General features: G+C 46.7%; 2 protein-coding genes across 2 annotated transcripts in view; both read right to left on the bottom strand.

The window, feature by feature from the left end:
* Window positions 1-12,540, bottom strand: part of LOC311250158 (ankyrin repeat and fibronectin type-III domain-containing protein 1-like) — a 52,380-nt gene extending 39,840 nt beyond the window's left edge. The window contains exons 1-5 of the mRNA XM_084341732.1: window positions 12,445-12,540; window positions 11,694-11,821; window positions 11,342-11,581; window positions 8,494-8,714; window positions 4,850-5,118 (exon numbers count right to left, since the gene is read on the bottom strand). Coding sequence (XP_084197858.1) covers window positions 4,850-5,118; window positions 8,494-8,714; window positions 11,342-11,581; window positions 11,694-11,821; window positions 12,445-12,525 — 939 coding nt within the window. The 5' untranslated portion in view covers window positions 12,526-12,540. The remainder of the gene's footprint in view (window positions 1-4,849; window positions 5,119-8,493; window positions 8,715-11,341; window positions 11,582-11,693; window positions 11,822-12,444) is intronic.
* Window positions 12,541-18,261: 5,721 nt separating this feature from the next.
* Window positions 18,262-26,217, bottom strand: part of LOC311250157 (scavenger receptor cysteine-rich type 1 protein M160-like) — a 32,177-nt gene continuing 24,221 nt past the window's right edge. Inside the window, exons 15-19 of the mRNA XM_084341731.1 lie at window positions 25,856-26,137; window positions 24,139-24,420; window positions 20,281-20,562; window positions 19,942-20,030; window positions 18,262-18,791 (exon numbers count right to left, since the gene is read on the bottom strand). Of these exons, the coding sequence (XP_084197857.1) occupies window positions 18,687-18,791; window positions 19,942-20,030; window positions 20,281-20,562; window positions 24,139-24,420; window positions 25,856-26,137 (1,040 nt within the window). The 3' untranslated portion in view covers window positions 18,262-18,686. The remainder of the gene's footprint in view (window positions 18,792-19,941; window positions 20,031-20,280; window positions 20,563-24,138; window positions 24,421-25,855; window positions 26,138-26,217) is intronic.

Below are 26,217 nucleotides of genomic sequence, written 5' to 3'. Positions count from 1 at the left end.
GTCTGAAGCTCATCTCACAAACTGCTGGACCCATCAGTCTAATATTTACTGCGCACATCTACGACTGTATGTTGAAGGACCTCTCGTGGTCCTGATGTGGACTGCTGACTCGGCCGGTCTGTTTGGGATAAACAGCTGCTTCAGTTCAGCATCTTGTTTCTGTTTCAGACTTCGGTCACATCAGTGTCAGCTGCTTCTTTTCACTTTAAACTGACATTTTGGTGTTTTCAAACCTCTCCTGTACAATTTTTACACCATAATAATCTTTTAAACAAGTTTAAACATAATAAAAATAGCCGACTGACTTCTTCCCCACCACCAGGAGACGACTGTGCAGTCATCATGAGTCTTTCTGAATTGGACACGTGATGATGGAGGGAGCGCAGGAGTGACACGTCTCTGTTGAGAGTTGCACATGCTCAGTACCGACCAGGCAGCTGACACGGAGGACACTCACAGTTTAACAGCTCTCTCTCTTTTAATATCTTTAACTTCAGTCTCTCTTTCAAACTCAGAGTCGACTGAACGATGTCTGAGCTGCCTGAGCAGAGACGGATGGAAACAACAGGAAACAATTAGAGTTGCTTCAACTCAGATTCATGATTATCAACAAATAAATTACTAAGCAACTATTTTAACAATCGATTCCTCTGTTTGTTTTTAAGAATCTTTGAGTTGAGGACGAAACAAGAATGAATTTAATCAACAATGACAATAATCACCAGTCGCAGCTCTGAACACGATCACGCCATCACGAAACAACAAAAACATCTTTCATGCAACAATCTCAAACACATCACAGCGATCTGCTCCGCCTGCTGCTCGGTGGTTTTATGAAGTCTCGTTTTGATTTATTGTCTAAATTATGCCGTCGCCTGTTGAGTCTTTCAGAACATAAAAGAAAAACCACCTCAGAGGGAGAAAAGAGCTGCTCAGGAAACTGGATTGGATGGAAAATGAACCCAAACTGAGATGAAGCAACAGCTGACTGGACAGACAGACATCGTGCTGATGCAGGTGGAGGTGAGGAGTAACAGGGTGGAGGATTATAACGAGCTGGGCCACAGCGCTGTAATGACACCGTCCTGCATAATGCATGGAGCTTCACTCACACTGCTGCTGCTGCTGCTGCTGCTGCTGACCACCTGCTGCGTCTCTTCCACCCCAACAAAACTAAACTGTTCCTCTACGTGTCAGAGAGCGAGCTGAACACGGGGCTGCTGGGAGGATTTTCCACCAGCGGCAGGACGAGGACGTTTAAAGCAGCGGCATGCTTCTGTCTCTGCGCTGTCACTGGGCTGCCTGTGTTGCCTGGATATCTATTATTTACTGAGACGGCGGAGCGTCAGTGTCAGCAGGCTGTTTGCATTCAGCTCGTCTTAAAGTGAAACCTTCACTGGATCATCAGGAACAACATCTGCTCCTCTGAGGCTCCGCTCAGGACCAGACACCTCCAACATCAACTGTCCACCAACATTCAACAAAGTTAATGAACAATTCTGATGATTGACTTGAAATTGTCTCTGACAGCATAAATACTGTAATTAATGAAACACGATCTGGTTCCAGCTTCAGTAAATCCTCATGACAGGGATTTTATTTAATTACAGCAGTTCAGAGTTTCTCCACCATCGACTTAAAGGTACAATATGTGTAATTTAGATTGAAAACATTCAAAAATGTCTCTGTACTGTGTTGCAGAGATATCTACTAAAGTTAGCATGCTAACAGCTAGCCCTGGCCCATCCCAGTCCACAGCTCCCGTGGTAGTGAGGTGAACACTGATCAGGCATCAGAACAAACGCAGGTGAATTACTCGTGTGCCTTGATCACATTCACAGTCAATCAGCGTTGACGTTCACACTGACGCCATGACGTTAACGTCGCTGATGTCCGGACATTCATAGCAACCACCATAGCAACAGCAAGAAACAAACTAAAGATGACCCACACTCACTGAACCAACAAGATGAAAAGTAAACTTCTCAGGAGACAGTTGAGAATTCTCAGTGAGCGTCAGACGACTTCACAGCTGATCTCTACCAACACAAACCTGCACAGTGAAGAAACATTTCAAATGAAGCTGACGGGAGATCACAAGACGGCCAACTCACTCCACCTCGTTTGTTCTCCACATGGACTGATTACCTGCATGCAGCCAACGTCTGCTCAAACCTGATTGGTCAATACTCTCCACTTCACAGCCAGTATGAACACGAGGAGTGATCACAGCTTCTGTCAGCGTACACAGTGTACGGACATGTGAGCGTTGAATCAAAGCAGCTTAAAAACATCCTGACTGGTGCAAAATCACGAAGGAACACGACCAGAACAGATCAGCTGCTGCAGACGACGACGGACAGAACCACGAAAATAAATCAGTCACAGCCTCCTGAATCCCTCAGAGCTATAAAAGAAACCCGACAGTCGGCCCGTTCGCTCGGACATCAGATGTGCGAGTCTCGCCCACATCACAGCCTCACAGCTGATTCATCAGTGAGTGTGTGAGTCCACCAGACGACCCTGAACAACAGCTCATATCCAGAGACGCCTGACATGTCATGTTCTGACCTGATAACATTTCCTTCTTTATCTCAGCTTCTCTTTTAAATGTTCTCACACACGACGCGACTGTGGCTGCAACTGTCTTTACATTAGTTTATTAAGATGCTCGAGTTCACGTCTACAGACGGAGCTCATCACACACACATCCACACACACATCCACGCTCTGCCATGCAGGGCGTCCACACACTCACAGAGCTCGGGCTGATGTTAGAGATATTTTGCCATCATATACATATCTAATCATTAATAACCTTTCAAACGACATGGTCCAACGACAGCTGAACTGACTTTAAGCTTCACTGGGATCATTTTATTTACATTTCCAGGATCAAGAATAGATGATTTCTTACTGATATAGATTTACTCTTGAAGAGTGCTGGAGAAAGTTTTACAGAGGAAATGAAAGGTATTTTTCTAATTATCTAGAAGGAACAATGAGGTGTTCTGGTGTCTCTGTTACTCAGAGACATGTCACGATAACAGGGAGACATTAAACTGTTGCTTTCTTCAGCCTCCATCGTAACTGTTTGGTTTATTTTCTGCTCCTGAGTCAGAACAAGTCCTTCCACGTAATTATACATCTGACGTCAGATTCTTCAGATCTTTGTCCTTCAACACGTTTTTTTCCCTGTTGACAGCCTGAAGTTGTGAATTTGGACAGAAGCTTCTAATCTGAGCTGATTTCTTGGTCCGTCTGTAGCAGCGTGAGGGCTGTGTGTCAGCCTCTGACTCACTGCATCACCAGAGTGGAGCTGCAGAGGTTCAGCGGGTCCGGCTGAGAACAACGCTCAAACACTCGGAGCCGCACAACAAAACACAACAAACCCACATCACATCCTGACGATGGAGGTCAGCAGAGGTCAACCGCAGAGGGTCGACAGGGAGCCAACGAGCGGCACCGCTTCAGCTCGCAACATAAAACATGGTGACACAAACAAGCGTCATTAACACAATGAACATGAAAACAACTGTGATTGTCTCCACACACACACACACACACACACACACACACACACACACACACACACACACACACACCGTTCATCTCTACATAAAGACAGGGCTCGTATAACAAAGGCAGCTCTCCAGTCACATGACACGCTGCTGTGGGTGGAAGCAGCCGGACTCTCACAGCTCACACGGATCATTCAGGAGAGTCGGTGCAGATCCAGAACTTCTGGAGGAGCGAACACCTGGACTCGCATCAGATTCTGCTCTGATCCGTTTATCAACCCGACTGCAAGATGATTACTGTCATTTTACAGGAAATCCCTGGTTTGTTTAAAGTAACAGATGAACATCATAATAATGTATTGTGTTTGTAACAAAGACACAGTGTCACTGTAAAATACAGTATTTTAATGTAAAATGACATTCTGATAATAATACTGTAATAAGAATCTGTAGTTATTGTAAATATACAAATGTTACAGCATCACACTGTGTTCACCTGTTGTTAGCATGTTAGCCTGTTAGCATGAGCACCTTGTTACTGCACAGTGCTGATCCCTGATCACAGTTTATCACTGTAATGGACCATTTTTACTTTTTACGCTCTCTTCAGAACGAAGCTCAAATTCACAGCAGCTCACTGTAATTATCCAGAGAATTACCCATCATGCATTGAGAAATCGTAATTACAGCTATGTAAGTTTACTGTCAGACTTCACAGTAGAAACCTGCTGTTTGTTAATCCAGTGATCCAGAGCTGATCTGATCTTTTCTTCATGAACGTAACGTTGCAGAGAGCAGACAGAGAACCAGAACCAGAACCAGAGTCTCTGCTGAGTGCGGACTTCACTCAGAGCTTCACCTCAAGCCAAACACACACACACACACACACACACACACACCCTCAGTCACTGCTGTAGCTCGCGAGTTTACGATCAATGTACAGTAAAGGCCCACAGTGTCCACAGCGCCAGCGTCTTTATGGATCATACAGCGGCGGTTGTCAAGATATCCTCTCAGCGCTCCGGAGAGCACAGTCAGCACTTTTCTGCCCGAAAAACAACGTTACCTGTGAACCTGTGTTACCTGGTGAACACATTAACCCTGATGGAGGTCTATCTGAGGCCACCCAGACAGACGAGGTCGCGTTCTGAAGTTTTATTTACATTTAGTTTAACTTCAGCGATGCCGTCTTCATCAGACTGATGAGTGTGACTCACCTCAACCTGGATCACCTGTCAGTCAGAAGAAAGCCCTCTCTCCAGTCTAGAAACACTTAAATCCAGTATAATGTGGGACGGCAGTGAGCTGAGAACATGAAACAGACTCACGTGGATGCTGTGCAGCTTCTTCCTGCCTCTCTCCAGTCGACTCAGCAGCCTCAGGTGTGGTTGCTCTCCGTCCGCCAGCTGCAGCATTCGGTCGTCAACCGAAACCGTTTTCCTGAGGGCCGCCCGGTCGCTGGCCCACGCCGCCCCGCCTCCCTCAGCCAGGGGGAGGCTCCTCGCACCTCCTCCACCTCCTCCACCTCCTGCTGCTGCCGTGCTCCCCCTCAACACTGGAGACAGATCAGGTGACCAGAAATCGCGCTGCACCGAACCTGGACGAGAGAAACCAGAGACACCCTGCTGTTACTGGACACCACACACACACACACACACACACACACACACACACACACACACACACACACACACACACACACACACACACACACACACACACACACACACACACACACACACACACACACCAGGGTCGTCTGTTCATGTTTCACAGGACTTGATTAAAAGGATCAGCAGCAGTGTGATGACATCATGATATCTGTTCACGTTCAGCTAAATGTTTCTGACTCCTGTGAAGAGCTTCTGTAGATATGATTGTACAGATATTTGTTATATTGGAGTAAATGTTGATATCATGACAGTGTTGTATGAGTGACTGCAGTGTTCGACTTCCTGGTTCACCTCCTGCACGATTCACACATTCACTCAAATGTTTCATTTTCCTTTGATTTTCTTTGACTTTGAAATATGAAAGCAGAGAACGAACATCCTGTCAGTCACGAGAGGCAGCAGGTCAGAGGGACGGACTTCAACACGCAACCTCCATCATGTTCTGCTGGTTTCATGTGTCCAGTCATCCACTGTGTGTGTGTGTGTGTGTGTGTGTGTGTGTGTGTGTGTGTGTGTGTGTGTGCGTGCGTGCTCGCTCAGGTGTCAGGCTGCAGGCCAGCTGCTGCATTAAAGCTACATGAGGAGGAGAAAACACAGTGAGCTCGTCCTCTGATATCAGACTGAACGTTGCTCTGTCTCTCCAGGAACTCATCATCTGACAGCTACAAGAACACCTGGACATACAGGTGAACACCTGGACATACGGGTGAACACCTGGACATACGGGTGAACACCTGGACATACGGGTGAACATCTGGACATACAGGTGAACATCTGGATATACGGGTGAACATCTGGACATACAGGTGAACATCTGGATATACGGGTGAACACCTGGACATACGGGTGAACATCTGGATATACGGGTGAACATCTGGACATACAGGTGAACATCTGGATATACAGGTGAACATCTGGATATACAGGTGAACACCTGGACATACAGGTGAACACCTGGACATACGGGTGAACATCTGGATATACGGGTGAACACCTGGACATACGGGTGAACACCTGGACATATGGGTGAACACCTGGACATACGGGTGAACACCTGGACATACGGGTGAACACCTGGACATACAGGTGAACACCTGGACATACAGGTGTTCACTTAACTGCTAATCAGAGTGAACTTCATTCAGATTTGACTCTGATGTTTAAACACACAGGTTTTCATTTTAAAGTCAAACTGTTTGACCACACACACACACACACACACACACACACACACAGAAGATCTTTGTTTTTCAGACCAAACAGCTGATCAGTTAACAGAAACAGCTGATGTCTCCTTCAGGTCAACACAACCTGCTGACAGTGAGTCAGTCTGAGTGTGGAGACGATCACATGTCTCCCTCTGCTGGACACAAGTCACACCAACACATCCAACTCACTCCAGACTGGAGAAAGAAAGAAGAAACGTAGTCATGTAAGTTTCTGATATCATCAAACAACCAGAGCGCTGAGGGGTGACCCACCGGACCTCCTGCTGGAGTCAGAACAAACACATCCAGCTCCACCAACACAAACTGCTCATCATGAGAACGAGTCAGGATGTTGTAACTCCAGCGCCGCTCGCTCATCACTACTGGATCTCATTTTCACGACCTTTGGCTTCAAACACACAAACAACAGAAGCTCGTCTTCGCTTGAGTCAACACGAGGAACGAGAGCCGACATGGACCAGATGTTCACATGTGACGCAGCACAGAGACCTGAAGGCTCTGAGGTCGCAGCCTCGTCATGGGAAGACGAGCTGTCGGTATGACTGGTATTCAGACGTGTCAGACACAACAGAAGCTTCAGAGTTCTTCAGAAACGAGACGACAAAAAGATTTAAAACATCTAAACCTTTCATAATAATAATAATAATAATAATAATCATTATCTTTGTGAGGTTGGAACTGACTTCTCATTAACACAACATGTAAAGTGACAGCAGGACGGAGTCTGAGGAGTTTGGACGACTAACTGGAAGCAGATTGTCCCGAGAGGCTTTAAAACGTCTCGAGGCAGAAGAGAAAAACACTGAAGCAGCTGAAGAGCGAAGAAATGACAAGAGGAAGAAGTCAGAGGAGGAGGAGGAGGAGTTAGGAGCTCTGTGTTTACTGTTCATCTCTATCTGACTGGTCCAACAGACACTCTTCAATCTCCTCTGGAAGTTTCTCTCCCTGCATGATGGTGGACGAGATAAAGTCTGCTTTAAAGAGTCCAACATCTGGAACACGAGAGTGACATCAGGTCATTAAACTCCTGTGAAATGTCCTGGAGGAGATGCTGTTAGCGCCCCCTGTGGTGGATCTGGTGCTGCTAGTCAAGTTCTGAACACCAGATGAAGAATAGAGAGTTTAGTTCAGAGGAGAAGTGATGATGACTTCAAACCCAGAAGGTGACGTCAGCAGAAACAAATCAGATTCACTTCAGTGTTGTGATTGATGAATGTTTGTGCAGTAATCTGTGAGCTGCGTCATGAAGGAGCTCGTCGACCTCGTCAACAGACTAAGGACAGTCTGACAGGCTGTTCATTAAGTCATCACAGCAGAGCTCTGCGACCTCTGTAGACTCGACTTTAACAAACAGTCTACTGTTACAAAAATACTTTTTAAAAGTACAATTTATCAAATTGTAATATTGAAGAGGAATAAATCACGAATCAGCTCCAAGTGTCTGATGGTCCTGAATCAGGAGGTGAAACACACCTGTGAGCCACAACGTTAATTAACTAATTAATCTTTCTTTTCAGCAAAATGGTTCTGATGATTATTTCTTTCCGGGCACTGATTTGTTCAGATGGACCGAAAGCAGCCGACTATTTCAAACTCAACAACAAAGACGGAGTGAAGACGAGGAGCCGGGCTGTAATCTGTCCAACAGGAAGCTCATTATCATTCTCCAGAAGGGTGGAGCTAAAGGACAGGAAGTGAAGCCCCTGGACAGAATAAACAAGAGACCAGCAGTGGACACGCAGCGATAAACAGTCCTGACACAACGGCACGTCCACAACCTCACACACACACACACACACACACACACACACACACACACACACACACACACACACACACACACACACACACACACACTGACTGAAGCAGTGTGATCCAACTGTCCTGCTGTTAACCTGGTGAAGGTGGTGACGTTCAGTTGGAGGCTTTGATTCACCTTCATGGTGGACTACATCATCAGAGGTGTTTCTAATATTTTGTCCACCCTAACTGAACACATCAGGCGGACATGGGGTGTGTCAGGGTGCTTGTGATTGGCTGTCAGGTGTCAGGTTACATGTCTGGGCTCACCTGCCGAGTTCCAGTGGAGGCCTCCAGGACTGGCAGCGAGCCGCCGCCTCTTCCTGATGCTGACGCCGCTGGAGGAGGCGGAGTCTCCGGCCGATGTTCCCGCGCTCAGCACCGCAGCAGCGGCGGGGGTGGAGGAGAGGATGGGGAGGAGGGACGTGGCCAGAAACGGCATCTCCTTCCCCAGTGCAGGGGTGAGGAAGGTGGACTCCCTCTCTGACGACCTGCAGGGATTAAAGAGCAAGAAGAGTCAGTGACGTCACAGCCGCCATGTTGACCTGCTGACCTCCTGCTGCACGTCAGCTGTCCGTCTGTCACTACACCCGACTGTCATCCGACTCAAACATCTACACCCACAAACCCCATCTGCTGATGAAGACCTGCTGATGAAGACCTGCTGATGAAGCTTCTCCTTCAGCTCCTCGACACTGCTGGGAATCGAGTGTACAGTACAGGAAGGAGGTCCAACATGGCTGCCAGACAGACTGGTGATGTTTGTGTGTTACCTGGCCTCTGACACCACGTAGCTGCGGCTCCTCCATGATCCTCTCGCTCGACGGCTTCCCTTGTTTTTCCTCCGCAAGACAAAGTCCAGCAGCTGAGCCCAACTCAACATCTGTGACGGACGCGCTTCACCGCGTCACGTCAGCGTTACAAAGCATCGCACGCACGACCCGGACGCCTCCGACACTGCGGACGCGGCTCCTGAACGCAGCGGCTGAGATCTAAAAGTTGGTCACACGTCAGTGAAGTGGAGGTCCACTGAAGGAACAGGTCCTCTCAAGTGTGAGGGTGTTAGCTTACCTCACTGTGTGTGTGTGTGTGTGTGTGTGTGTGTGTGTGTGTCCTGATCAGTCTGGAGGTCTTTGTGTTAAATGAAATGAACCCTTCACCTGACTCAGGGAGGGCGGGGGCGGGTGTAATGCTGCATTTACTTGCAGTAGGACATCCAACAACTGGGTCATTCGTCAGTGTTATTGATGTGAAGCAGCTCCACTCCAAACGGCGCCACCTACAGGCAAGCAGAGTCACGGCTGCATCGGTTCTGATCCCAGTAAAGGCTGACAGGGAGATGAGGATGTCATGATTTACTTATTAATTACTGACTGATCGTTTTCCGCTGTAACGACGCGTCCTGGTCATCTCTGTCAGCTTCGTGTCTTCCTGCACTTGTTGACTGACCTCTTTATACTGGACTGTTCCAGGTCATGTGACCCACACGTGTCCTCCTCACTCCTCAGTGTCACACAGGTTGTGAGATCTTCTGTCGGACCAGGACGGTCCAGAGGATCAAATGTAAGTCTGCAGAAGTTTTCTTTAGTTTTTATGCTCAGCTCTGTTTTAGTTGTTGTGAACGCAACTGTGTCTGTCAGTCCGACCCGACAGTCCAGCTCATCCGTTCTGTTCTCCGTGCTTCCTCCTAAAGCTGTACGACACTCGGCCTTTTATTAGCCTGCATTTCCTCCACATCTATAAACACCAGCGTTTCCTCTCAGGCTCCCTGTGGACCCTCAGCTTATCTCTCCCAACATTACTGCCATCACCATGGTGCCAGACAAATACTTTATGAGCTACAACCAGGAGGAGGAGGAGGAGGAGGAGGAGGAGGAGGAGGAGGAGATCTTTCTCAGTTGACTCCTGCACCAACACAACTAACCTCTGCCGCTCAGTCTCTTGACTTAAACAGCATTTAAAAAGACGTCTGGTGGCACCAGAACCTTTATGTTCTACTGTAGGTCCAGTCTGCAGAACATCTGCTGTGACACCGCTGGAGAAACCTCCGGATCTCAAACACCTTCAAGTCTTTCTTCCTCTCAGTATCACGTCTGAACATACTCAGCAACACTGTTTGACACTGAGGTTATTAAATGTTATAATACATGCAGCAAAGCTTGTGAACTGTGCGTTCAGTTCATTCACTTTACTGAGTCAAAGTGTTTCCATCACGTTTTCCATCCAAATAAATTAATAAATTAATTAACAGAATACTTAATGACCTCATGATGTGTTACTGTAAGACGTTGCCAAGACAACTGAAATATAATCTTATAATATGTCAAAGTTTGGTTTTGCCTGCACTGTTAATACATGAAGAGACTCAGTGACGGACTGATCAGATGAAGGTGAAGCGGACGTCTCCGGGCAGAACTTATAAAGAAATAAATTAAATAAATCAAAAAGAAACAGGCAGAGCAGCCGAGGCTGGTGGACGAGAGCAAAGCTTCAGGAACTGAAGACACAACAGCCAGAAACACTGAAGATGTTTGTGGCGTGAGAAGGTGGATCACAGTCTGTATCATCACTGTTGGTTTGTGACGGGGCGTGGTCACTTTTTCTTGCACTAAAGTTCATATATTCTCAACTTCACCTCACGTCAGTGTGACACCTGGTCCTCGCAGCCCGCTGGACTCAACAGACCCTGTAAAAAGTTTCTTTGTCAAACAGAACCCGTCACAGAGGTTCTGCTTTTAATAAGCTCGCTAACAATGTAACAAACGGAGCGAATGCAACGACACAATGATCAACAGTCTTCACCTGAGTGCGAGGAGGCGGGGCTTTGTGGAAACAGCTGCTACAGGTGTTTGGATATAAAGTGTATTTTTAAGTATATTACAGAAGTTATTCACATATTTAGGGAGTTAATCGCAGCTCATCACAGCAGACTGAGCACCAGCACACTGTTACCAGCAGATATGATCGTCAGCCTTCAGGCTCTCTTCACTCTTTACTTCACATCTCACACAGAGATGATCCTCAATCTGTCTCACTAAACAAAAACACCAAATAAAACTGGTATTTCTCTCTGGTGCCGTCTTCAAAACCTTCAGCTGACTTTCGGCCTTGGCGTTACCTGAGTGGTGAGTCGGTCTCTCCTGGCTCGCTGCAGGTGGAGCGGCGGGAGTTGGAGGCCGGTGACGAGGACGAGGAGATCGGCGGGGAGGATTGGTTGGACGCATGTGAGGAAGAGGAGGCGGAGGAGGCGGAGGAGGTGCGGGTGGAGTCCAGAGACCTGGGCAGCAGCAGAGAGGACGGCATACACAGCCATGTCTCCAGGTCGGAGAACTTGGAGTAGCTCAGCATCTCCAGAACACTGAGGGAGGAGATCACAGTCATCTCACATAGAGTCCTCCAGCACCAGAACACGACCAGATGGGCCAAAACAACTGCACACAACACGGACACATGAAGCCGGCTGCTGTTACCTCTCCTCCCCCACTCCTGGGATGTCATCCTTCTCGTCTGCGGTCTGGAAGATGCAGGAGGTCCTGGAGTCTCGCGATGACAGCAAAACACAGGAGTTATCAGGATCCACAGACATCTTCAGCCATATCTGTGGGACCAGGACAACAGGTCAGCTGCAGGCTGAGCACAGCAGACTCACTCCTGATCCTCTAACAGGAGCGAGCTCCAGGAAACAGACTGCACAAGTCACTAGCTGATAGCACCACCTTTCTAACCGCTAACTGGCGGCTAGTGTGTTAGTTAAGTGTATGGCTAATTGTTTGTTTGTTAGTTAGTCGCTAGCTGATGACATACGTTTTGAGTTTGTAGCTAGTTGGTATTTCTAGCTTAGGTAGTTAGCTTGGTACATTAGCTTGTTAGTAGTTGGTTAACAATACTATTACCCTCTTAATTATTAGCTTTCTGGTAACACTTGCATGCTAATGAGTTGACTAGCTAGCTTGTGAAATAGCTTGTTAGCTTCGTTTTGTTTAAATATCTTGTTTATGGTTGTTAGTTAGTGGTTAGTGACTGCATTAGCTGGTCAGCTGGTTAGTTAAGGTTGTAAAATGTTGTTAGTAACTAGCCTGTCATTACCGTTGCCATGGTGATACGGTTATTTGACTGCATCTCATTAACATTCAGAGTGACGGTTAAACTGTTAGCTGTGTGTGCGTGTGTGTGTGTGTGTGCGCGCGCGCGCGCGTGTGTGTGTTCAGTATTTCTCGTCACGTCAGTTTGAGGTCCGGTTCGGTCCGGACGGTGGACCAGCAGTCCGACCACACGTGGCTCCTGTTGTGGCGACGCACTCATTAAAAGTGGCGACAGCCGGTGAGAGAGAGACACACACACACGCACACGCGCGCACACACACACACACACACACACACACACACACTGTCTGCCGTCATCAGTCGGTTAATAACAGCTCTGCAGTTTAAACACGAGAGAAGCTGCTGAACTTTACCGTCTGTGAGTCCTCCTCCTCTTCTTCTTCTGCACAAACACCGTCCCTTCTTCTCCTTCTCCTTCTCCTTCTTCTTCTCCTTCTTCTTCTTCTTCTTCTCCTTCTCCTTCTTCTTCGTCTCCCACAGCACGAACATCTGCTCACTCCGGGCTCCCGCCTGGAAACGTGTCTTTGTCCTGCCCCATGTAAAACATCCCAAAATACAGCCGTCCGGCCCGGAGCGGGCTCAGATTTCAGTGCGGTGAACTCACCGCACAGACGCCCAGTCCCACATCTGGGAGGGCCGAGTCTCAATACTGCTGCGACTCACACTCATCCGCACTCAATTAACTGGGAGACGTGAAGGAGACGGTCTGAAACACGAGCCTGCTGCTGACATCACAGCTCAGCAGTACTGCAGAGAGGTACAAGTACTGCAGAGAGGTACAAGTACTGCAGAGGACAGGACGAGTACTGGTACTGGTACAACTCCAGTTTTAGGAAGGAAGGAAGGAAGGAAGGAAGGAAGGAACAAGGAAGGAACTAAATAAGGAGGGAGCACAGTAAGGAGAAGAAGTGAACGAAAAAGGGAAGAAAGGAAAGTGTGAAGTGAAGGAAGGAAGAAAGGAAGGAAGCTTGGAGTAAAACGTGAAAGGGAATAAAAGCAGGAAAGGAGAGGACAGAGGACAGGAAATAAAGAAAAGATGGAAGGACAGAAGACAGGAAATTTGGAATGTGAACGAAAGGAGGAAGGAAGGAAGGAAGGAAGGATAGTGAATGAAATAAGGAAGGAGCAAGTAGGAATAAGAAAAGGGGAAGGAAGTAAGGAAGCTGGGAGATCAAAGAAAGAAGGAAGGAAAACAGGCTGAAGGAGGGGAAAAGAAAAAAGAGTAAAAGCAGGCAAGGAGAGGAAATAAAGAGAAGAAGGAAGGAAAGAAGAAAAAGGGAACACAATAAGGAGGGAGCGAGAAGGAAGCAAAAAAGGTCAGGACTTAAGCAAGGAAAATGGAAAGTGAACAAAAGGAAGGAAGGAAGGATGTAAAAATGGAATTAAGACAGAATCAAAGACAGGAAGGGGAGAAGGACAAAGGAAGGACGTACAAACAGGAAGTTAAAGACAAGAGCTGTACAGTGAATGAAAGACAGACAGAGGACGGAAGGGTTGAAATGTAGCCCAGGACGAAGGAAGTGAAGAGTGAGACATGAAGAGTGAGACATGAGGAGTGAGACATGAAGAGAGAGACATGAAGAGAGAGACACGAGGAGTGAGACATGAAGAGAGAGACATGAGGAGAGAGACATGAGAGAGACATGAGGAGTGAGACATGAAGAGAGAGACATGAGGAGTGAGACATGGGGGGTGAGACATGAAGAGAGAGACATGAAGAGAGAGACATGAGGAGTGAGTCATGAAGAGAGAGACATGAAGAGTGAGACATGAAGAGTGAGACATGAAGAGAGAGACATGAAGAGTGAGACATGAGGAGTGAGACACGAGGAGTGAGACACGAAGAGAGAGACACGAGGAGTGAGACATGAAGAGAGAGACATGAGGAGTGAGACATGAGGAGTGAGACATGAAGAGTGAGACATGAAGAGAGAGACATGAGGAGTGAGACATGAAGAGAGAGACATGAGAGAGACATGAGGAGTGAGACATGAAGAGAGAGACATGAGAGAGACATGAGGAGTGAGACATGAAGAGAGAGACATGAAGAGAGAGACATGAGGAGTGAGACATGAGGAGTGAGACATGAAGAGAGAGACATGAGAGAGACATGAGGAGTGAGACATGAAGAGAGAGACATGAGGAGTGAGACATGAGGAGTGAGACATGAAGAGAGAGACATGAGGAGTGAGTCATGAAGAGAGAGACATGAAGAGAGAGACATGAAGAGTGAGACATGAAGAGAGAGACATGAAGAGTGAGACATGAGGAGTGAGACATGAAGAGTGAGACATGAAGAGAGAGACATGAAGAGTGAGACATGAGGAGAGAGACACGAGGAGTGAGACACGAAGAGAGAGACACGAGGAGTGAGACATGAAGAGAGAGACATGAAGAGTGAGACACGAGGAGTGAGACACGAAGAGTGAGACATGAAGAGTGAGACATGACGAGTGAGACAGGAAAAGAGAGACATGAGGAGTGAGACATGAAGAGTGAGACATGAGGAGTGAGACATGAGGAGTGAGACATGAAGAGAGAGACATGAGGAGTGAGACATGAAGAGAGAGACATGAAGAGTGAGACATGAAGAGAGAGACACGAGGAGTGAGACACGAAGAGAGAGACACGAGGAGTGAGACATGAAGAGAGAGACATGAGGAGTGAGACATGAGGAGTGAGACATGAAGAGAGAGACATGAGGAGTGAGACATGAAGAGAGAGACATGAGGAGTGAGACATGAAGAGAGAGACACGAGGAGTGAGACACGAAGAGAGAGACACGAGGAGTGAGACATGAAGAGAGAGACATGAGGAGTGAGACATGAGGAGTGAGACATGAAGAGAGAGACATGAGGAGTGAGACATGAAGAGAGAGACATGAGGAGTGAGACATGAAGAGAGAGACATGAAGAGTGAGACATGAAGAGTGAGACATGAGGAGTGAGAAATGAAGAGTGAGACATGAGGAGTGAGACATGAAGAGAGAGACATGAAGAGTGAGACATGAAGAGTGAGACATGAGGAGTGAGAAATGAAGAGTGAGACATGAGGAGTGAGACATGAAGAGTGAGACATGAAAAGTGAGACATGAAGAGTGAGACATGAGGAGTGAGACATGAAGAGAGAGACATGAAGAGTGAGACATGAGGAGTAAGACATGAAGAGAGAGACATGAAGAGTGAGACATGACGAGTGAGACAGGAAGAGAGAGACATGAGGAGTGAGACATGAAGAGTGAGACATGAGGAGTGAGACATGAGTGAGACATGAAGAGTGAGACATGAAGAGTGACACATGAGGAGTGAGACATGAAGAGAGAGACATGAGGAGTGAGACATGAAGAGTGAGACATGAGGAGTGTGACATGAAGAGAGAGACATGAAGAGTGAGACATGAAGAGTGAGACATGAGGAGTGAGAAATTAAGAGTGAGACATGAGGAGTGAGACATGAAGAGTGAGACATGAGGAGTGAGACATGAGGAGTGAGAAATGAAGAGTGAGACATGAGGAGTGAGACATGAAGAGTGAGACATGAAAAGTGAGACATGAAGAGTGAGACATGAGGAGTGAGACATGAAGAGAGAGACATGAAGAGTGAGACATGAGGAGTGAGACATGACGAGTGAGACATGAAGAGAGAGACATGAAGAGAGAGACATGAGGAGTGAGAAATGAAGAGTGAGACATGAAGAGTGAGACATGACGAGTGAGACAGGAAGAGAGAGACATGAGGAGTGAGACAGCTGTGATCTGAAGTCTTCACTGAGGTTGTGTGAGTGCTGGAGGATAACATCAGTCGTCCATGTTGATGTTGAGACGGACAGATAACTGCAGACAGGAAGCAGCTGTTGATGTTGGGAACAAGCCGGCGGGTAAAAATCTGCAGCCGGAGACAAATGACTCTGACAGGATCCCATGCTGTCCTGCAGGAAAAGACACTTTTCATCTCATATCAACCGGTGAGCTCAGCAACACCAAAAGACCTGGAAGACCATGGAGAACAACTGTGGTGGACGACAGAAGGACTCTTTCCCTGGTGAAGAAAAACCCTTCACAACCGTTGGCCAGATCAACAACACTCTCCAGGAGGTAGGTGTATGTAAAGAAGACTTCACCACAGTGAATACAGAGGGGTCACCACAACATGTAAACCACTGGTGAGCCTCAAAAACAGGAAGACCAGATTAGAATTTGCCAAACACCTAAAAAAGCCTTTACAGTTCAAGAACATCCTATGGACAGATGAGACCAAGGTCGACTTGTACCACAGTGATGGGAAGAGAAGAGTGTGGAGAAGGAAAGGACCTGCTCATGATCCAAAACATACCACCTCGTCAGTGAAGCATGGTGGTGGTAGTGTCATGGTGTGGGCATGTATGGCTGCCAGTGGGACTGGTTCCCTTGTTGATGATGTAACTGCTGACAAAAGCAGCAGGATGAATTCTGAAGTGTTTCGAGCAATATTATCTGCTCATATTCAGCCAAGAACTCAGTGGACGGCGCGTCACAGTGCAGATGGACAATGACCCAGAGCATACTGCAAAAGCAACCAAGGAGTTTTTTAAGGCAAATACGTGGAATGTTATGCAATGGCCAAGTCAATCACCTGACCTGCATCCGATTGAGCATGCATTTCACTTGCTGAAGACCAAACTGAGGGAAAAATGCCCCAAGAACAAGCAGGAACTGAAGACCGGTGCAGTAGAGGCCTGGCAGGGCATCACCAGGGATGAAACCCAGCGTCTGGTGATGTCTATGCCTTCCAGACTTCAGACTGTAATTGACTGCAAAGGATTTGCAACCAAGTATTAAACATTGAAAGTTTGATTTATGATTGTTTAGTTTGTCCCATTACTTTTGGTCCCTTAAAAAGTGGGAATCATATAGAAACTGTCGTAGTTCCTGCACCGTTCACCTGATTTGGATGTAGATACCCTCAAATTAAAGCTGAAAGTCTGCAGTTAAAGCACATCTTGTTCGTTTCATTTCAAATCCATTGTAGTGGTGTATAGAGCCAACAAGAAGAGATTTGTGTTGATGTCCCAATATTTATGGACCTGACTGTACCTTTGAATGTATCGACTCTGCCGTCATTGTGTAGCTTCTTTACGGCCCACAATCGGTAACTCTTCAGCCTGATAATAAGAATGACAGACACAATATAACATTTACAGCTCTTTATTTAGCCAACAATCTGACAGCGAAGTGGGCAGAGGCAGACAGTATTAGGCACAGCTGTTTCACTGAAAACAATGTGGTGATACTGGCAGTAAAATGCTGACAAACAGCCCCAACATACATAAAAATATAAAAGATATGTACATCTACAGGGAATCAAACTGAAAATGTGCTTTTACAAGCTCTCTAGTCCCTGATGAAAGAAAATGTTGAAAACTGAAGGTGTATAGGGGCTTGGGTTTCAAGTTATTCAGTAAAGACAAACCAAAGATAAAGAAACCAAATAAACCTGTTGACTGGTGACCTCTGTGGTCATTCAGCTGGGCTGAAGAATAAACACAACTTAACTAGAATGAAACGGGGCCTGAACAGACCAGAGTTTCTGGCTGATGATCTGTCAGGGACGGAGTCAGAATGAGAGCGAGTCCGACCTGGGTGCCGTTCCCCACCTTCTTAAGCCTTCACACAAGGGCGTCGTCACTCCCTGATTGGCTGGGAGGGAAATGTCCCCAGCTGCTTCCACTCATTAATCAGGAGTCAGTCTGTCTCCACACCTGCACACAGGTGATCTGAATCCACTGCAGTCAGTCCAGAGCGATTTTGAAATTCAGCCCCAAACAAATAAAGATAGCGAGTCTTAATCAGTGGGACTGCTGCAACAGTACAGCACGGCTCTTACAGCGAGTATATGGTGTTTGAAAATGGATCCAATGAACCCGGAAACTATGAGCACTTACATAGAAACAATGAAAGTGAAGGGCTTTGATTTCTTATTTATTCAGGCGGCGCCAGAATCAACACAAATTAAAGTTCCTTGCTGCTTTAAATTGTAAAGTAACTAAAGCTGTCAGATAAATGTAACAGAGTAAAAAGTAAAATATCGCATTCTGTCGCTGTATGTGATGCTAGCTAGCGTGTAGCGTACAGACAGGTAATGGCTGAAAATGAATGAACTTTTCTTCTAATATCAAAACGTGGACATGTTTGCATTGGCCCGACCTGACTTCCTGTACTGGCACTGGACATGAGGCATGGTACAGAAGACAAGCTCCTCCAAATACTGAGTCATAAATGAGAGCAGAGAAGTAATCTCTATTTTGTGTTTAAAGGGAACATCTGTGTAAAAATGTAACATCCTTCACTGAGCTGATGGACGGTTGATGAGCTCTTTGGAGGTCCTACTCTGCTGCCTCGCCTGCTTCCTCTTCAGCTCCGGGAACACCGAGGTTATAATGATCCAGCTCCATGTTCTGCTGTGGACCCGGCTTCTGCCCCCTGGTGGCCTGGAGAGACATGACAGCACACACAGTTCAGTATACACAAGCCAAGTGCTTCATTTGAGCCGGACCTCTCATCAACAGAGCTGTGAACTAGGGCCCGACCGATATGGATTTTTTGGGGCCGATGCCGATACCGATTATTTGGGGGAAAAAAATCCGATAACCGATTAATCGGCCGATTTTTTTTTTTTATATAAAGTTTTAAAATTTTATTAATTTAAGTAATATATCTACATATTTACTTTTTTTTTTTTTAACAAATGGCTGCTTTTGAGCCTTTTAGACACTTCTACAAAGAATTAAAAGCAGAAAAATAATTTCAAATCAAGCAGCATATTAACATGACAACCATCCAACATTAGGCCTACAACAAGGCACCATTAGCTACTGCTCTTCACGCCGACAGGAAGACTGACTGATCATCTCAGTAATATACCACGGATTTATCATGAATCAAATTCGGACCAGAAAAGCGTTTTCCCTACTCGCCCCCTCCCTCCCCTCCGCCGGTCGGTGCCTCCCCGTCTTAACTCACGTTACTCATTTTGCTCCGGTCTTATCTGGAGACATGCAGCTGCCTCAGTGAGAGAAGTAGCTAGTCGATTACGTAATGTGTACTGTTATGTTTATTCTACCGTTACTGGCACGGCTAATATGTGTAGCAAGGCTAATAGCAGATGGCTAATTCTAACTTTAGCTTGCATATTACATCGTGCTTAAACGTTAACTCGGCGTGATCGAGACCAACACAGCGGGGAACATCGTGAAGTGGGTTGAATTGAAACTTGTTGACTTATTGTTTATTTCAAAACCTTGTTTATTTACCGTTGAGGCGGACCACTCTCCTCTGTGCGTCCCTGCCGCTGCCTGCTCCAGATCAGTCACTGATCTGTCACTGATCTGGAGCAGGCAGCGGAGTTTGTCATGAGGTCGGTGCGCCCTCTACAGGCTAAATAGCCTAATGTCGGGGATCTTTTCAAATGGGGGAACATTTTCAAAGTGAAACCAAGTCTTATTCCCTGCATTTTATTTCTGAAAATATCGGCAACAATCGGCGAGTTTTGGCCGATTACCGATTAGTCTCAAACGGGCTATAATCGGCCGATTTAATCGGCACGCCGATAAATCGGTCGGGCCCTACTGTGAACGTTACCTGGGTGACACAGAGGACAGTGATGAACAGCAGCAGAGTCAGCGACAGGAGGACCAGTCTGATGGCCCTGATGTAAGAAACTGCTGGACCTGATGAAACACGTTCAGTCATCACATCGGATCACATGACATCATGAGTACAACAGCTCTCATTAACTTCAGATCCTCTAAAATCACTGAAGTCACTTTAACTTGTCGCTGTCTGATTCAGTTCTTAGAGAATCAGTTCCTCTGATCCTCTGTGTGTTTTCATGTCAGTTCCTCTGGTTTTTATCTTGTTTTCTATTCCTGCTGGTCTCTGACAGTTACCAATACAGTGTGTTATGTGACTGAGGCTCACCTGAGCAGGTAACCTCCAGGAAGAAGGAAGACCACATGGGTGATACGCACTCCCTCAGAGCAGATCCAGACTGAACACAGTCAGGACGTATCTTCCAGGCAGATTTGAGTGTAGATTCATTTCTCAGTCCTGTTGAAACAACAGATCCACAGTGCAGCTCTCTGCAGACTACAGCTGCTGAAGTCAGAGTCCAGTTAGAGTCATAAACTGGCCTCCAGTCTCCCTGTTTCACCTCCAGAGCTCCTGCACAGCGACTGGATCCTCCCACCAACCTGAGAGGTTCTGGACAGAGACAACAGAGTCATCAGGAAAAGAATAAAGTGAGTTTGAGACGAACAGAAATGAACCAAATCAAAGCTGCAGCTCCTCTTCTACCTGAGCAGGTGAACAGCTTTTCCAGGTTAGCAGGTGTTTCTACCTGAGCCTGAGCTCCTACAGTCCAGGGGCCTCATGTATCAATGTTGCGCACGCACAAAAAAGTGGCGTACGTCATTTTCCACGCCAACGTTCAGATGTATCAAAAGTGAAATGACCGTGGAAATGTGCGGTGCCCCACGCCAGCTTCATGGCTGGCGTACGCACGTTTCTACAGCTATTGTTCCTTTGGCGACACTCTGAGGTGATGCTGGGAAACTGTTAGTTATGCGAAAACAATTAGTCCTCAGAGTAATGTCCACATCAGAGACACGGACAATTAACACACACGTTTGCAATCATATGGATCATAAATCATAAATCATAAAAACATGCGCAAAGTGATGAAAAAATGCCATTAAGAATGGCAGCCTTGGCCTTGTTAGAAGATATCGCAAATGTTAATATTTAATTAATGAGCGGTTGTTTAGAGAACGGGAAGATGATCATGAGTCGTTTTAGGTCGCCGAGGCCAGTGTTACTGGAACTGTGCGCAGAGCTGCGGCCGGTCCTAGAACGAAACACAGCCAGGAGCCAGGGGTTGTCCGTGCCCACACAGGTGCTGACCACTCTGGGGTTCCTGGCAACAGGAGCCTTCCAGAGGGAGCTGGCCGACCGGTCAGGAGTGTGCCAGTCCACTCTGAGCCAGCTGTGTGGGACGGGATCATAAGAATGTCATCCTGGTACATCAAATTCCCAGACAATGCTGTTGAACAGGCCAACATTAAAGCGCAATTTGCAGCAAGAGCCGGTTTCCCTACTGTAATCGGAGCTATTGACTGCACACATGTTGCTGTAAAAGCGCCATCACAGAATGAATTTGTTTTGGAAAACATTTTCATTAATGTTCAAATAATATGTGATGTGCAAATGCAGCTCACCAACATCGTGGCAAGGTGCCTGGTTCAACGCATGACTTGTTCATTCTTACCAATAGCATGGTTGGTAACAGGCTGGAGGCTGGCACGGTGCGCGATGGGCGGCTTCTCGGTGAGTAAATCCGTTTAATTGCGCCCCAAATGTAAACCAGCACAATGCCCATTTGGGCACGTGCATTCAAATATGTGCATTTGTTTTTCCCTGGTGAAAAAAGAGCGGCAGAGCATCTAACAAGCCCTTTATTGTCTGCTTGTGTTCAGTATTTGTGTCATTAAACGCGTGCGTAAAGTTGGAAATGTCACACTGCAGTAGCCACGACGCACTTCTGCAGTCATTAATATAAATGTGATCAGTCTCGTCAATCCTTGTAATGAAGTTGTTTTGTCCTTCTGTTTGTTTCCCACTAACGGTGGCACTTATATATATTATTTATTTTGAAAAAGTAATAGTGATTCAATCAAGTGGTGCATGAACAAAGGAAACTAAATCTATTTCACATGTTATTGGGCAGAAATCCTCCACTTCACCTCCACCTTCACGTCGGACCATTTTTTATTTTTTATTTCAGTGAGTGTGCGCTGCTCCAACCCCACAGCGTTCACTCCCTCACACACACGCTCCCACTCACGTTTCCTTTTTTTTGTGTTTATCCCTGGCGAGAGGCTACCAAATAATACAGATCTTCGCGTCTCGACTTTATTTAATAGCGTTTCGAGCTCAGACTCGGTGAAGTTGCGCTTCTTCCCTTTACTCATTTTGTAAATCTGATGGTGCAGAGAGGGGAATCCCCGGTGCAGGCCCTATTTAAACTAATTTGCATATTTAAATGAGGGCGTGGACAGGGAGGAGTTTCTTACGTCTACATGTGCGCTCAATTCCACGTTGATTGGGATGTACAAAGGAAAAGTGCTTGGATCGATGCGTACGCACACTTTGATACATCTGATTTTTTTTGTGCGTACGACAGTTTCTGGATTCTAGCGTACGCCATGTTTCAGTAGGAAATCCACGCAAGTCTTAGTACATGAGGACCCAGGAGAGCAGACTCACGGCCTTCACACTGGAACTCTTTGGTCAATATCGGAGCCTCCACTTTTCATTAGAGCGCCCCCTGGAGGACCGAAGGAGCCCCAAAGCCGAGCTCCCTACAGACCACCTCTGCATCCTGCTGGTGAAGGTTGGCTTCACACACTGAGGACCACCACTGGTTAGACTAGTTAGAAATCACCTAAAGTCTGCTTGAACACAGACTAGTCCCATTCACCAGCCTGAGAATTACACAACTGATCTTTATTTGTGAGTTTATAAGAACCGGGGCAGTATTCCTATTTGTCAGCGAAAATAAACGTGTTACTGTAACCCCCAGATTCCCTCAGGAACGAACGGCCGCAATCAGCTGAATGCGGTCGCTCTCGACAACACTGGTTTTTCCACCGGCTGCACCACGGTGAGCTTCATTAGCGTCTCAGAAGCAGCTCTCTGCTCAGCTCAGTGGAGGATACACACCGAGTCTATTTTCAACTGAAGCAGATCAATCGGCACACAGCAGATCGAGCCAGACAGGAAGTCAGACAGCGAAGCGGCATAGTGCATCTGCTCAACTTTCAAATACAATACTGTGTGCCGACTCGGAATCTACAGCGCAACAAAGTCGGAAATGAATTTGCTATGAGCACACTTAAATAAATAATGAAACGATTTAACTCCGTAGCTACTCAACGACAGGAGAAGCACAAAAATCAAGGAGAAACGATGAAAGAAACACAATCTAAGCGAGTCAACAACATCAGACGGACATGGCGCTTCTGAAACGCTCCCAGTGGGATATGAAGTCACGTGGAGGACGCAACAAAACAGCGTGGGACACGTCAGCTAACAGAGACGTGCCCGGTGGAATCAAGGGGTAAAAGCGTCAACAAAATGGTGTCAGTTGGTAACATGGACTTTCATCCACAGTCACCTGACCTCGACCCCACTCAACATTTATGGGGGCACTTGAAGACTGAGAAAGACAAATATTCTGTGACATCACAAGAAGCTTTGTGTAACACTGTGGAATCATGCTGGGATAAAATGAGTCCGCAGGTTTTACATTCACTCGTGGAGTCCATGCGGCTCGAGTGCATGCTGTCATTAAAGACCAAATGACAAAAACATTCCCAAATCATCAGAAAGTTACTTTGTGGTCACTCTGCGCCGACACTCTGGAGCACCAGGACCACCAAGTCCCATTCTGACATTTTGGGACCCCAGTAACCCGTTCGAAGGTGTGCCAGGTGTCAAAGTATCAGGAATTGACCCTTACGTTTTGACATGTGGCATACCTTTGAATAGAGTAGCCAGCCTTCCCAACTGGACTGCACACTGCTTCAGACGTTGACAGGTGGGAACGTTTTTGCCGTTTGTCATTTTGAGATTGATTTAGATCCAATTTGTCCCGTTGCTGAGCCGACCTCTGGGTCTCAACACTTGAATCAGAACATGTTAACTCAGAACATGTCACAGTAAATTTATACTAAGAAACTGGAAGGCCGTTGCCATAGATTATGTTCCTGGTAGGCTTACCTGAGCAGGTGATCTTTATGATGGAAGAAGAGGAACCTGATGACAAACACTCCCTCAGAGCAGATCCAGACTCCACACAGCCAGGACTGATCTCCCATGCAGCTCTGTTGGAGGACTCATTTCTCAGCCCTGTTGAAGCAGCAGATCCACAGTCCAGCTCTGTACACATGACATCTGCTGACGTCAGAGTCCAGTTTGAGCCAAATACTGGTCTCCATTCTCCTCGTTTCACCTCCAGAGTTCCTGCACAGTGGCTGGATCCTCCCACCAACCTGACACGCTCTGAACAGAAACAAGAGAGTCATCAGTAAAAGAATAAAGGGAGTTTTATTAGAAGCGAGAGGAACCAAATCAAAGCTGCAGCTCCTCTTCTGCCTGAGCAGGTGGGTCCAACAGCTGTGCCAGGTGAGCAGCCTTTAAATTATTCACCGCATAGCTGAAAAGTTTTGTGTCTTCATCAGAACCAGGGGAATATTCCAGTTTGTCAGCGAAAATAAACGTGTTACTGTTACCCCCAGATTCCCTCAGGAACGAACGGCCGCAATCAGCTGAATGCGGTCGCTCTCGACAACACTGGTTTTTCCACCGGCTGCACCACGGTGAGTTTCATTAGCGTCTCAGAAGCAGCTCTCTGCTCAGCTCAGTGGAGGATACACACCGAGTCTATTTTCAACTGAAGCAGATCAATCGGCACACAGCAGATCGAGCCAGACAGGAAGTCAGACAGCGAAGCGGCATAGTGCATCTGCTCAACTTTCAAATACAATACTGTGTGCCGACTCGGAATCTACAGCGCAACAAAGTCGGAAATGAATTTGCTATGAGCACACTTAAACAAATAATGAAACGATCTAACTCCGTAGCTACTCAACGACAGGAGAAGCACAAAAATCAAGGAGAAACGATGAAAGAAACACAATCTAAGCGAGTCAACAACATCAGACGGACATGGCGCTTCTGAAACGCTCCCAGTGGGATATGAAGTCACGTGGAGGACGCAACAAAACAGCGTGGGACACGTCAGCTAACAGAGACGTGCCCGGTGGAATCAAGGGGTAAAAGCGTCAACAAAATGGTGTCAGTTGGTAACATGGACTTTCATCCACAGTCACCTGACCTCGACCCCACTCAACATTTATGGGGGCACTTGAAGACTGAGAAAGACAAATATTCTGTGACATCACAAGAAGCTTTGTGTAACACTGTGGAATCATGCTGGGATAAAATGAGTCCGCAGGTTTTGCATTCACTCGTGGAGTCCATGCGGCTCGAGTGCATGCTGTCATTAAAGACCAAATGACAAAAACATTCCCAAATCATCAGAAAGTTACTTTGTGGTCACTCTGCGCTGACACTCTGGAGCACCAGGACCACCAAGTCCCATTCTGACATTTTGGGACCCCAGTAACCCGTTCGAAGGTGTGCCAGGTGTCAAAGTATCAGGAATTGACCCTTACGTTTTGACATGTGGCATACCTTTGAATAGAGTAGCCAGCCTTCCCAACTGGACCGCACACTGCTTCAGACGTTGACAGGTGGGAACGTTTTTGCCGTTTGTCATTTTGAGATTGATTTAGATCCAATTTGTCCCGTTGCTGAGCCGACCTCTGGGTCTCAACACTTGAATAAGAACATGTTAACTCAGAACATGTCACAGTAAATTTATACTAAGAAACTGGAAGGTCGTTGCCATAGATTATGTTCCTGGTAGGCTTACCTGAGCAGGTGATCTTTATGATGGAAGAAGAGGAACCTGATGACAAACACTCCCTCAGAGCAGATCCAGACTCCACACAGCCAGGACTGATCTCCCATGCAGCTCTGTTGGAGGACTCATTTCTCAGCCCTGTTGAAGCAGCAGATCCACAGTCCAGCTCTGTACACATGACATCTGCTGACGTCAGAGTCCAGTTTGAGCCAAATACTGGTCTCCATTCTCCTCGTTTCACCTCCAGAGTTCCTGCACAGTGGCTGGATCCTCCCACCAACCTGACACGCTCTGAACAGAAACAAGAGAGTCATCAGTAAAAGAATAAAGGGAGTTTTATTAGAAGCGAAAGGAACCAAATCAAAGCTGCA

Source organism: Pagrus pagrus, assembly GCF_965226575.1.
Source record: "Pagrus pagrus genome assembly, chromosome: 21".
NCBI classification, from domain to species: Eukaryota; Metazoa; Chordata; class Actinopteri; order Spariformes; family Sparidae; genus Pagrus; species Pagrus pagrus.
Note: the sequence above shows the minus strand (reverse complement) of the source record. Positions and strands in the feature narration are given on the sequence as shown.